Consider the following 14,593-nt stretch of genomic DNA (forward strand, 5'->3'; position numbering starts at 1 on the left):
ATCATGAAACATGTTTAGAGAACTTCCACATTAGTTGCAATATAGTATAGTATGAGGTACTATAGTGTATAATGACAAATATCAAAGGACCTGAATACAAATCCAGCCTCTGATGCTTGTGACCTGTGTAAACTTGGGCAAATCACTCTACCTCCCTGGACCTCAGTCCACTGAGGTACCTTCCAGCTCTAGAACTACGATCCCATGGCTGACTGAATCCAAAGAGTGATGATTAATGGCTTGATATCAACCTAAAAGTATGTCTGTAATAGAGTATTGCAAGGTTCTTTCCTTAGCACATCTGTTAAACACGTGAATCAATCCCTTTTATACAGACATAGATAAAATACCTGTTAAATGCTGTGAATCCAGGAGGAACAACTACTTCATTGGATGATAGAATTAAGGATCCAAAAAGATCTTGAAAGGTTGCTAATAAGAGAAAATTTAATGTAAAGTCCTAAACTAGAGTAAAAAAAAATAATGGCACAGATAAAAGATAGACATAGTTGGGACAGCATAGCTAGAAATCAGTTCTTATGGAAAAGATTTTGAGATTTTATTAGGCAACTAGGTGACACAGTGGATAGAGTGGCAGGCCAGGAACCAGAAAGACTCCTCTTCCTGAGCTCAAATTTGATCTGACACTATCTGTATGAGCCTGGGCAAGTCACTTAACCATGTTTGCCTCAGTTTCCTCATCTGTGAAATGAGCTATAGAAGGAAATGGCCAGCCACTCAAGTGTCTTTGCCACGAAACCTCTAAATGGGGTCATGAAGAGTCGGACCTGACTGAACGACCACTGAACAAGAAAATTGAATCACAAACTACATGAATGAATACTTTGTTGCCGTGACCAAACAAGTCAATGAGACCCTACCTGATGGGATCAATATTCCAAAATATTCATGAATTTCTTAGCATGAATCTTGTTCTCCTTCCCATTCCTCCCCCTCCCCACTCTCACTAGAGAGACAGCTCAGTAAAATATATATGAACTTGTTCTAGTAGAGTTCTGCTTCTATTATTAGGGGACCTTAGTTTGAATCCTCATTCTGCCAATTACTTTTTATATGACCTTGAGAAAATCACAACCTCTCAAGGCCTCAGTCCCTTCTGCTAAAAACTGAGGGATCTAGACTAGATTGTCTCTTAAGATCCATTTCAACAATAAATATATAACCATGATCCTTTGAGTTGCTATGCACTCAAAATTCATCAGTTGGTGGTCAAAGTTCTGATTAGGTTCTATTTAGGGCCCCACTATATTGGTTCTTAGACAATAAGATACGAAAATACTTACCAGACCTATACAATTTGGTAGGACCTCCCAGAACTTATGCTTTATTGTCATAATGTTTGATAATTTGGTTTAATTTCCATACCAGTATGAATCATTGGAGTAGATTTTTCGTGAAAGAATTCAATTGTAGATTGTATTAGTAGAAACATACTGTTTAGAAGGAGGGAGGTAATACATACTTTTAACTCTGATCCATTCAGAACATATTTGGAATCTTGTGTCCATTTCTGAACATCACATTTTAGGAAGAAAACTGACAAACTTCAACAGTCAGAGAGACAGTTTACCAGGATTGTATGGTAATTAAAGAATCCCATTTGAATACCAGTTGGAAGAAGGTAGATGTCCATTTATTGGGAACTAACAAATTAGCATTTATTAGGCATCTATCATGTACCATGTACCATTCATCAGGCACTCTGCTAAGTGCCAGGACACAGAAAAGGGCAAGTCCTATACCTATTTTCAAGGAATTCAGTCTAATAATATAGACCAGTGGTGTCAAATTCAAATAGAAATGGGGGCCACTAGGTTGTACATAAAGATACCTCTGGGTCATATATTGACCTGGAAAAAAATGTATTAATATTATCTATGCTCTATTATTTTTATTTATTTTGTTAAATATTTCCTAATCATATCTTAATCTGGTTCCACTTGGGAGGGTAGTAGGCTATATTGCCCACAGGCTGCATGTTTGACACCTCTGGTGCAGACAAAATGCATCTATATACAAAAAAAGATATAAACAGGATAAATTGGGGAAGACGCTTAGATTAAGGAGCAATAGAAAAATATTCTTGCACACAGTATAGAAGTGAGATGAAACAAGCCAGGAAAACTAGGAAATATCTTGGAGATGGAGAGAATTCCAGGTAGGAAGGGACAGCAAGTGAAAATTAGGGAAATGGAATGTCGTATTCAAGGAACAGCAAAATGTCTAGTATCACTGGATGCTAGAGTCCATGGAAGGAAAGAAGGTGTAAGAAGACTGGGAAAGTAGAAGGAGCCAGGTTATGAAAGACTTTTAAAACCAAAAAGAGAATTCTATATTTAATTCTGGAGGTAATAGGGAGCCATTAGAGTTTACTGAATGGGGGAAGTAGTGATTTAGATAGATTTGCCACTTTAGGTAATTAAATTTAACAGTTAAGCAGATAACGGATGGGAATGGGGGAAAGACTTGAGGCAGGAATCCTAACCAGAAGCAGATTGTATTAATGTAGGCATCTGGTGATGAGGGTCATACCAGGGTAGTGGCAATGTCAGAGTAGAGAAAAGTGTTTAATGGAGAGATGTTACAAAGGTAGAGCTGAAAGTGATCAGGTACAGGGATCCCCAAAATTACTGGGGTGTTACTGTGTCATCTGAAAAGAATTCATGGACTCCAATCATCTTCCATTCAAGTGGCAAAAACTATATTGTGATGCTATAAAGAGGTCTAAGTTTTTTAGGAAACTTGCAACCTAATGGCTGTCAAGCTAAAGATTTTATAGGGAAAACCTCAGTGCATGGTGTGCCAACTATACTAATTGCATGGTTGGGGAGGGATTAAGGAGTGGTCAATTCTTAAAGGAACATGCGATTTTTCCACCTAGTGCACATGTGTCCTAACCAGAAGTGACTACGAGAAGTCCATGGGGTGGGGGCTTCTAAGGGATGTGTTTTTAAGTCTGCTGAATCAATAAGTCAGCTGATGGTCATGGCTGTCCTGCTTGTTACCAGTCAGTGTCCTGTTTATACAACATAACCTCGGGAGTTGACGTCCATAGCTTGACCTCTGGAATGTATACAATAACTGTAGAAGTCAGTATGTGATAGTCTGTAAATATAAGATGCTCCTGTTTATTCCAGGGAAATTCTACAGGGCGAGTTCATTCTTGTAACAAGGAGAGACAGCTTGCTTCACTGGGGCCCACTCATAGGTTACTGCCAGAGATATGGTCTTTAGACATATGGTCTTTAGGGTCCAAGCTCCCCGTCACAAGGGGAGTGAGAGAAAGAGAATAGTTGAGGATGATACTGAGGATTTGAACATGCGTGACTGGGAGAATGGTGGTATCCTTGATGGTAATAGGGAATTTAGGAAAAGGGGAAAGATGAATTTAGTTTTGGATATAATGATTTTAAGATGTATGCAGCACATTCAGTTTGAGATGTCTCTGAAACATTGGGGATGTTAGAATGGAAATCATTAGAGAGGTTAGGGCTGGCCAAGTGCATCTGAGGATCATCTGCATTGAGATGTTAATTGAATCTATGGGAGTTGATGAGATCACAAAGTGAAATTTTATAGAGGGAGAATAGAATAGGGGCCAGGATAGAACCTTGAGAGACCTTCATGATTTGTGGATATGAAGTAAATGAAAAGCCTGCAAAGGGGACAGAGTAGTGATCAGGCACTTAGGAGGAAAACCAGAAGAGAGCATTGCCATGAAAATCCAGAGAGAAGAGAATATCAAAGAAGCGGGTGAAAAAAGTGTCAAAGGCTGCAGAGACATCAAGAATGATGAGGACTGAAAGAAGGCAATTAAGAGATCATTAGTAAGTAACTTCTGAAATACTAGTTTCAGTTGACTGATGAGTTTGGAAGACAGATTGCAAAGAGTTAAGGAGAGATTAAGAGGAAAGGAGGTGGAGACATCTTTTGTAGATGGCCTACTCCTTGGGTAGAGATGGATCTAGATTAGGCCACATGGGGCCATCTAAATCTTTGAATGAGGCCCTTTGACTGAATCCAAACTTCACAGAATAAATCCCCTTAAGAAAAGGTTTTGTTCTGTAAAACTTGTACTCAGTCAAAAGGCCACACTTGAGTACCTAGAGAACCACATGTGGCCTCAAGGCCACAGGTTCCCCGCCCTGATCTAGATTATCTTTGTGGTACTTTGCAAGTGAATTTCCATAAACACAGTTCTAACCATGTTATAATCCTACTTAAAAAATTCCAGTGGCTCCCTTTTGACTCTAAGATAAACTTCACTGACTTTTAAATCCCTTCATAATCTAGTCTCAATGTAACTTTTCACACATTGCTCTCTTTCCTACAATTTAGCCAGATTGGCGTTCTGTCTGTTCCACATATAATGCACTCCATTTTCTATCTCCAAGCGGTCCTCCATGACTGGAACTATCAACAAACATTTATTAAACAGCTTCTCTGTGCCTGGCACTCTGTTCCACACAACTTGATCAAAAGCAAATGCTTCTGAGCATGGTTTAGTGAAATAAGTGCTGTGAAGACTTCAGTTTGAATATTAATTTTGTTGTGGCTACTTGCCATGTGTGTGACTTTGGTCATTTAATATTTAACATCTCTGGGCCTCAATTACCTATTCTTAACTCTGCCAAATAAAAGCCCCCACTTCTTTAAAGCACTACCTTTTACACAAAGCCTTTCCTAATTGTTCCCAACTTCTAACGCACTCCCTTCCAAATTAACTTGTACTTATTTTTGTTGATTCTTGGGTGTATGGGGTATTTAGAAAGCAGTAGCATCTGTGGTATGAGGGCTTGGCTGGCCCTTTACAGGGCTGCTTATTCACCTTTGGTGTCCACCTGGCATTCAATTCTTGCCTGGGATTCCAAGAAGTTATATTCTGTGCATCAATCCCACCCCCAGTAAAACCATCTTGGCCAAAGGGCTAAACCAAGTAGGCCTAAAACCCCTCAATGAGTTAGGGGGATGTCTACTACAAGCATATGAAGATGCCCCACATTGGACTGAGCAGATGAAAACAATTTGTTCCAAGGGTCACCAAGGCAGCTGAAGCAGGTGCTATGGAGTGCTTAGAGCATGGTCAGACTTCAAAGTCATCAAGATCATCTACTGCGTCCCAAGGCACAGCCAATCATCTTGACTTTTGTGTTGCCAGTGGACTTACATGAATCTGGAGCAGAGCATAAGGCTGATGACTTTGTGCAATTCCGCCTCACTTAAATCAGTTCATACTCAAGTCAAGACATTACCTTCATGATATCATTGGTCCTCTTGATAAGCAAAGGACAAGGAAGAACATTATGTACATACTTTCTCCCCTAAGAGAGTGTTAAAGTTTTTGAGAGTAGGGAATGTTTCATTCTTGTCTTTGTGTACCCAGCACCTAGCACAGTGTTTTCAACAGAGCAAGTACTTACTGAAAGCTTATTTATCAATCTCTGAGATTCTATAACAGTTTTAAACTTTGTTTCTGGGGATCCTTAAGTTGGCTTTTTTATATTTTTTTCCTGACCTCCATCCTCCTAGACTTCAGTCTATCACGTATTTGTTATCTCTTTTCTTGGACAACTTCCTGATGCAAATAATCAATATAGTGTAATCAGAAAGAAAAGATCCATGAAATGTTCTAGTCAACAAAATCATTTTATAGGAATGTAGGCAACTGATTTATGGAATCTCAAGCACTGGGTGGGTTTTTCTTTATTTAATACACTTTTATTCTGTAAATAGAAATGTGTCGATCCTGGAAAATAAATGAACAGTATTATTTCTTTGCTTTCTACTTTGTCATAGAAATACAGAATAGGTTTAGACATTATTTCTTTTCTCATCAATAATCATAAGGTGAAAATCATCAAGCATGCAAAACTTTAATTAATAAGTAAATACTGTACGTACTGGGTATGATTTCAGCAGACTGTCTGAAGGACTGATGGGAATATCAGGTAGAGAGAATATTCTGCACACATTTTTTTTTAAAATTGAAATAATTGTTCAAGGTTTTAATTCCTCATAAATTAAACTGATTAGAAAAGAACAAAAGGAATCTTGACTTGTATCATTTTAATGTTAAGCTAATGATGAAACAGAATTTAGTTTAAATACTGTAAAGTATGTATATGTCTAAAGTCAGTATGATGCCCTAATCCTAAAATGTCTTAAATTTAAATGTAATTTATTTTACACATTTATTTCTTGTTCACCTTGTGAATGATTCATGAAAGATCCAGATATGGGGCACTGAGTCAGAAGATCTAAATTAAAATCCCAGTTTTGATCCTTACTATCTGGCTAATAAAATCACTTAAATGTTCTCCCTTACACTATTAAGAAGGGGAGACCAATAATAGCTAGTATTTAAGGCTTGCAAACTCTTTTATGTATATTATCTCACTTGATTAAGTAACTTGGTCAGGGACACAGCTAAATTAAATATCAGAAGCTGTATTTAAACTGACTTCAGTATATCACTGTCTAAATGCACCATCTAGATATCTAGTCCTGTCTTGTTGTGTCATTTATGAGGAAGGTTTTAAGTAAAATAAAGTATGCAATATAAATGTGAACTATTAGTTCAAAGAAATAAAGTAAAATGCCCATATACTGTATGCTTTTTCTTATCAGAAGGCAAAAAAATAAATAAGCATGACTCAGTTCTGAAAAAAAAAAATAGAACACACCTAACTTCTTTGCCCAAACTAGTTTAATTTAGTTTCATGAAAATGTATTTTCCCTTTTCTTCATTAAAAATTGTACTTCTGCAAAGTTTTATTTTAAATTTATGAAATAACACAAGCATTTACATGACCTAGCATAATTTTTAAAAAGATGACACAAGAAACTGCAAATCTAATACATACAACTTGTTATTCCTTTTAAATATATAATAAATTTATCTTGTAATTTTCTTTTTATTTTTCCCTTCCCTTCTCCTGCTCTGACCTAGAGATGGCTACCATTAAACACAAATATGTGTGTGTATGTAAAATCATTCTATACATAATTTTATTTATCATTTCTCTAGATGCAGATAGTGTCTTCCTTCATACGGTCTTTGTGGTCAATTTGGGTATTTATAATAGACAAAATTATTTAGCCACTCAAAGTTGTTCTTAAAACAATATGGCTATTACTACAATGTTCGCTTCATTCTGCTCATTTTCGTTCTCATTATTTCATGCAACTCTATCTGTGTTTTTCTACACTCCACTACTTCATCATTTTTTGTGGTACAATAGTGTTCTATCACAATCATATACCACAGCTTATTCAGCCATTTCTCAATTAACAGGCATCCCTGCCGTTTCCAGTTCTTTGCTACCACAAAGAGAGATGCTATAAATATTTTAGAATCTTTTGGTTAATATCATTTTTTCCCTACTCATCTTTGGAAGTAGATCTAGTAGTGGTATTGCTGGGGGAAGCTGTGGCCTTGAGGCTTCAGGTTCCCTACCCCTGGTCATAGGCAATTTAATAACAATTTGGGCATAATTCCAGATTGTGTTCCAAAATGGTTGGGTCAGTTCACAGTTCCATCAATAGTGACTTAGTTTTTTTTTCCACATTCCCCCTAACATTTGTCACTTTCCCTTTCAATCATTTTAGCCAATCTGAGTAATAAAATAATCAAGGTTGTTTTAACTTGCATTTCTTTAATTAATAATGATTTAGAGCATTATTTTGTATGACTATAAATGGTTTTGATTTCATTATTGGAAAACTGTCTGTTCATATTCTTTGACCATTTATCAATTGGGGAATGACTCACATTTTTATAGATTTGACAAATTCTTTATGTATTTGAGATATGGGACCTTTATCCGAGAAATCTGTCTATTAAAACTTTATCTTCAAATGTTTGTTTTTATCTGTAAGCTGCTTCAAGACCTTTTGAACATCAGCAAAGTATAAATCTTCTTAAAATGGCAATAATAATTATAAACCATCCTCTAATCTGCAGAAGTACTTGTGATATGAAACAATGGCTGTTTGGCCCCATCCTTAGGGCAGGTATGGAAGAAGAAAGTAGCTCAAAATATCTAATCCCTAAGTCAACTGATCTACTTAATAGCAAATATCTTTCCTGAGAGGAGTTTAGTTGAAGGTCTCCCCAAATTGTTAGTAACATCACACAATATTTAGGTTTATAAAACTTTTAAGTTTATAAAACTTTTTTTATATTATTTCATACATTATCTCATTTGATTCTCATAAAAGTCTTGTGCAAGAATTGCCTTTATAGGATTGTAGAATCATAAATCTAGAACTAGTAGAAATCTCAGAGGTCATCTAACACCAAATCCCCTATTTTACAGAAGAGGAAACTGAGGCTGAGAGACATTAAGTCATTTGGTCAAAGTCAGACTTCTAATAAATGACAAAGCTAAGACTCAAATCTGTTTTGAATTCTAGTCTCAGATCTCTTCCAAGTAAACCTGATCCTCTTGGAAATATTCCTCGTGGGCTTGACATTTAACTGACCAGAAGTCATAGCAGGAAGTATTCTTTTGAATTTACAGTCTTTGAAACCTAAGCTTTTTAGGTTTTCAGACATATGCAGAAAATTGACAATGATAATCAATGTTTGGGTAGTGAAGAGTTTTCAGTAGGAGATTTAAATGAATATGTGGTTATAATGAACATGTTTCCAATTTTTTTCTCAGTTAATTATGATGTCTACCATATGCTTCCAACCCTGCTCCATAAAAATGCATGACCACATTAACCATCTGTTCTCCAACTTCAATTCTTACAGTTATCAGTTGTGGGGATCCAGGTATACCTGCCAATGGAATGAGATATGGAGATGATTATGTGGTTGGACAAAATGTGACTTACATGTGCCAGCCAGGCTATACGATGGAATTGAATGGCTCCAGAATTCGGACTTGCACTACTAATGGCACATGGAGTGGGACAATGCCAACTTGTAAAGGTGTGATCCTGTTTCTTGAATATTTGTACTTGATGTTTTTCATATTTTCTCAGATTTTTATATAAGTAAATTTAAAAGTATCTAAAACTTTGATGAATGTCTTTTCATTTTGTTTTCCTTAGGGGAAAAACAGCCACTGAAGGGAAAAAATTGTTGTTTTTCTTGTCATATAAAAGGGTTATTTTGAATATCTTTTTTAAAAAATCCATATATTTATATGACCATACAATTATATGAAAGATGACTAGAATTATTTACTTTGATTGAGGGAGCTTAGTCTAATGATTAACAAAGGAATTTAGTCCATTAGTTCTAATTTCAATTTTATTTGCTAGCTTTAATTTGCTGACAATTGGAATGAATTTCTAAAGATATGGAAAGTATAAAGTCCATACCTCATCTGAGGATTACATTGAATTAGACTCAAGATTTTCCAGAGAAGTGATCAAGAATATGCTGCTGCAAAATTGTGTGTGTGTGTGTGTCCGTGTGGGGGCGGTATAGGAAGGGTATAATTTATTTCTCTAGTGCTGGGGGTCAACAATCTTGTCATTCAGTTTTAACATTTGAAGAAATCTTTCAAGTCATTTTGCCATCTTTGAATATGAATTACTGCATTGGATAGATATGGGATATTATTGGATTATTGTATGATAGGATATCAAATTATTCCTTAAATCATCCTGTTTTGGGTCATTTTTGCTGTTATTTGTGGAACTATAACAGCTAGTGCCATTTATCTGTCTAAAAGGACTATGAATTGATAGCCAACTAGCTGGCTGTCAATAAGGTGTTCATATGTTCTTTTTTTCCTTCTTTGTGTTCACTCTGACTCAGAAGACCATAACATGCAATGAACATTTGAACTCTATTGATAAAATAGTTTACATTATAGTTGAACAGAGTTTTAAAAACTCATTTTTGTTCTTTTGTAATGCCAATGGAAACAAAAAATGTTAATTGAGGTAAAAATTATTCATAGCTATTTAATACTTAGCCAATAGTTTCTCATTTTATTTTAAAGGTGATACCTTCTCTTTTCTTTTTCAACTATCATTTATTCCTTTCTCTCTCCCTTTTGTTCCCATCTCATAGTTAAATAGGATTAAGCTGATCCATGACCAGTTTTTTAAAAAGCTTCAAATGGCAAAAAGAAAAGAAACAAGGGGTAAAAAGGAATATGATGGTGCAAGGTTCACAATCCAAAGCATTAATCCTGTCCATAAGTATTGTTAAAGAAACCAAGCTATTTTGGTGAAGTACTAGATGAGGGAATAAAATGAGAAAACAAAGTACCTTAGAACTATTTCTAAATTCTGGACTTCTTCCTTGACAGAACCCTTACACTATGTTTATCTAAACAATACTTCTCTGTAATGTGTTTAAAGATCATTGTAAAATAATTCTAGATAAAGCTAATGATTTATCTGATATAATATGGTTTAGAGGAGGTCACTTTATGTTTTCCATCCACTAGATGTTGAGCAACCTGCTATTTTGCAAGAGAAGCCCTGATAACCACACCATTATATCCCTAAGAAATAGTTGCAACCCCAAAGCAGAAATGTTGTCAAGGGAATAAAACATGTTGCCACCATATTGTCCTCCAAAAAAGGTTAAATGAGCACATATGGCTCTACAATGGATATTTTATACCCACGATATTTACACCAGCTGTGTCTAATTGCTTTTAATGTAATTACAGCTGTTACCTGCACAACTCCTCCTCAGATCTCTAATGGAAGACTGGAAGGAACAAATTTTGACTGGGGATTTAGTATTAGCTACATCTGTTCTCCAGGCTATGAACTGTCCTTCCCTGCTGTTTTGACCTGCGTAGGGAATGGAACTTGGAGTGGGGAAGTACCACAGTGCTTACGTAAGTATTTTTCACATAAAAAGTTATGACCATTTTCGGGGTTAAAAAAATATAATAGTGATCCTCCAGTTTATGAGTTGTTTTTTTTTTTCAAGTGTTCTTTTTTGAGGGGATAGAATTCAACGATAGTGTATGTAAAAATGCGGCTAGAATTCCTATGAAGTAACAATGCTCTCAGCTAATCTCTTTCCACTAACCTATGAAGTTGTAGACTAAAATGTGTTTTCTATATGTGAAAACTACTTGAATCCTTTAAGAAATATTTTTCACAAGGAGAGGGATGAGCTTAAAAGTTAATATCAAGCAAAAGATTGAAATCTGCTGAAAGACAGTGCTTGACACAGGTCACCTTAACTTTGAAAAATGCTGCAAGTGATTTACCCCTAAAAGTTGCTTTGAAAATAAATCCCTGCCAGTTTTACTGCATTTTTTCATATCAAATCTGGCTATTACTATGATCTTTTGTTATGATAATAGCAGCAGTGATATATTTTAAATTGTTGCATATTTCATAAGATTTATGACTTCTTTAATATAGAATTTCTATATACAATGTACAGTTTTTCTTTTAAAGATATTACTATTTTTACTCATGTGAAAGCATCATATTAAGCATCATTTAGAATAAAACATTTTTCCTTTTTAGAATAGAACATGAATTTTGGCAACAGTGTCACTCTTGTAGACAATATACTTTTTAACATTCAGTCTAGAGGAATCTTATCTGATGTGCATTCACTGATGTTTTAGTTGCATGGTCAATTTAATAACTATTGAGGCTGCTTTATTATACTATAAGGTTAATATTATGCAGGGAATAGGAAGAGGATGGACATAAGAGTCACATTATTAGTTTACTGGAACTTTGATGTAGTGGTTTCCCTATAGGCAAAGGAGGTTCTTCAGACATAGTGGCAAATGCCAGTGACTCCTGTCATATGAGGAATAAATCACTCAAGTGACATTAACAAATTTATTAAGTGTCTTGTTATGTGTCAGATACTGTACTAAACACTGGGGATACAGAGAAAAGCAAAAACGTACAGTCCCACCCTCACACACACACTCTCAAGAAACACATTATCTAGTAATGGAACAAACATTCAAACAATTACACAAAAGCAAAACAGATACTTAAGGCAATATCAGAGGGAAGGGACTAGTGTTAGTGGAACAGGGTTTTTATGGAAGCATTAATTTTGGTTGAGACTTCAGAAAAGCCAAAGAAGCCAAGCAATGAAGGAGAGAATTTCAGCCACAAGAGATGGTTAATAACAATGCCCAGAATTGGAAGATGAAATATTTTGGGGAAAGAACACTAAAGCAGGTCAGAATGTCACTGGATTGTAGAGTATAATGTTAGGAGCAAAGCGTAGAAAGACTGTAATGCAGAGAGTAGGGAAGCAGATTAGGAAGAAATTCCTCATAGAAATTTTAATAGAGAATATGTTTGGTGTGTGTGTGTACATAAATTTGAGTATCTATATCTGCACATCTGTGTTTCTACATATAGTTACGTGCAGATGTACATATGGTGTCCCAAAAATCTTAGTGCAGGTTTAGGCTTTAATAATCTCAAAACATTGTGTACATATATATATGTACATATATGTATGTACATATATATGTGTGTAGATATATACACACATGCTGTATGCATCTGTGTATACATGTATATATGTACATGTATATGCTCATGTGTTTATATATACCTGCACATGCATGCTTTCATGCATTTTAAATTTAATCAAATTTTAATATTTTATATTTTAGGGAACTGCTATTTTACCTTGGAGGTGATAGGAAGACACTGGTGTTTATTGACATCTATGATGTATGTGACATGGTCAGACATCTGTTTTAGGAAGATCAGTTGTGGGGAAGGAGGAAGGGGAGAAAGAAGGAGAGAGAGAGAGACAGACAGAGAGAGACAGAGAGACAGAGAGAGAGACAGAGAGAGACAGAGAGAGATAGAGAGAGAGGAAGAAGAGGAAAGAGGAAAAAGATGGGGAAAATACCTGTTAGGATTAGAGGAAACATAGTAATGGGGGGAGCTTATCCCAGCAATATCAAGTCACTCTCTTTTCTTTTTTTTGTGGAAAAAGTAAACGAGTTTGAAATAGCTAAGTGGAGCCAAAATTGCTGGGGGAATTACTTAAGGAAACCAGCTATGAAAAAGAGGACTCATTTGGTGAATTTGATTTGGTGGATTGAAATATGCAAAACTATATTTGGGAATCAGCAGCCAGAGGTGCAGGAATGTCGTGTATGTGGTGAATTGATAACATCTGAAGAGAAAATAAAGCAATATTGCCTAGTAAAAAGAACATTAGTAAAGGAATAAAGAGAGCAAGTTATAATACTAACTCTGATACTACCCGTCAGAGGCTCTGGGGGCACAGTGAATAGAGTGCTGGGCCTATAGTCAGGAGCTTCCTAAGTTCAAATTTGGCCTCAGATACTTAATAGCTATGTGACCCTGAGCAAGTCATTTTACTCTGTTGCCTCAGTTTCTTCATCTGTAAAATTAGCTGGAGAAGGATATAGCAAGCCATCCCAGTATCTTTGTTAAAAAAGTCCCAAATGAGGTCATGAGGAGTTTGATGTGACTAAAATGACTGAGCAACAACAATAGGCAGCCGACAAACATTCATTAAGTATCCGCTGTGTGTCAAATGCTGGGGACAAAAGGAAAGCTGGAAAAATCGTTTTTGCCCTCTAAGACACATTCTAATGGGAGAGACATGTTAACAACCATGTACATAAAAGTATATACAATATGAATAAAAGGGAGAAGGAACTAGAAATGTGATCTTAATTTCTGTCTGGTCTCATTTTCTTTATTTATAAAATGAAGTGGCTGAAATGATCTTGACAGCCACTTCTAAATCTAATCTTATGTTTTGTTTAAAAATATGAGAGTTTTAATTCCATGTAGTTGTAATTTAAGTCAGACTTCTTAAATGGGGGATAAAGAAGAGAAAAAGGCCTTTGAATATGCACACCTTGTTTCTGTGAATATCTCAAAAGACATATGATCATAGTTCTAGAGCTGGAAAGGATCTTAGAAATCATCAGGTCAAAGCTCCTTATTTTACTGGTAAGGAAATTAAGGCCCAGAAATATAAAGTTATCTGCCTAAGGTCACACAGCTCATATGTTCTCAGGCAAGAGAAGCCCAGGGTTTTCTAGCTGCAAGTTCTAACCACTATGCAATCTTGCTGGAGAGGATAACAGAGAAATCCATATTTCTGTTTCTGGGCATAACTGATCAAAAGAAGCATTCTTTTGAAGGAATATTTTTATCTGGATGGAGAAAATAATACTAATAAACACTTTCATGCATATATATTGAAATTTTGATAAACTATTCAATAAGACTGAAAAATTAGAATCATGATAGTCGTTTAAATAATTCAATATGTAGTTACAGGGCACATAATTTATGTTCTTGTATCCATCAAATTTATATCTTTTTCTATAGATATATGCATACAAGTAAATAAATAAGAAAAGAGAATTATTGCTGAATATTCTCTTGAATGACATTTTATCAAAACAATTATCTGAAAGTTATTAAATAATATTTTTCTGGTTGTCCATTTTCAGGCAGCTAGGTCATTCAGGTGATAGAGCTGGATTAAGCTGTTCAGGAAACTGTGAGTTCACATGCAGCCTCAGATACTTCATAGCTTTATGACCCTGAACAAGTCACTCACATTCTGTTTGCCTCCTTTTTTCCCCAGCTCTAAAAT

General features: G+C 35.5%; 1 protein-coding gene across 3 annotated transcripts in view; it reads left to right on the top strand.

The window, feature by feature from the left end:
• The window catches only part of CSMD3 (CUB and Sushi multiple domains 3), a 1,632,969-nt gene that overhangs the window by 1,585,920 nt on the left and 32,456 nt on the right, over window positions 1-14,593 (top strand). For all 3 annotated transcript variants that reach the window (XM_072603249.1, XM_072603250.1, XM_072603251.1), the window contains 2 exons: window positions 8,780-8,959; window positions 10,665-10,838. In XM_072603249.1, the coding sequence (XP_072459350.1) occupies window positions 8,780-8,959; window positions 10,665-10,838 (354 nt within the window). The remainder of the gene's footprint in view (window positions 1-8,779; window positions 8,960-10,664; window positions 10,839-14,593) is intronic.

Source organism: Notamacropus eugenii, chromosome 4 (genome assembly GCF_028372415.1).
Source record: "Notamacropus eugenii isolate mMacEug1 chromosome 4, mMacEug1.pri_v2, whole genome shotgun sequence".
NCBI classification, from domain to species: Eukaryota; Metazoa; Chordata; class Mammalia; order Diprotodontia; family Macropodidae; genus Notamacropus; species Notamacropus eugenii.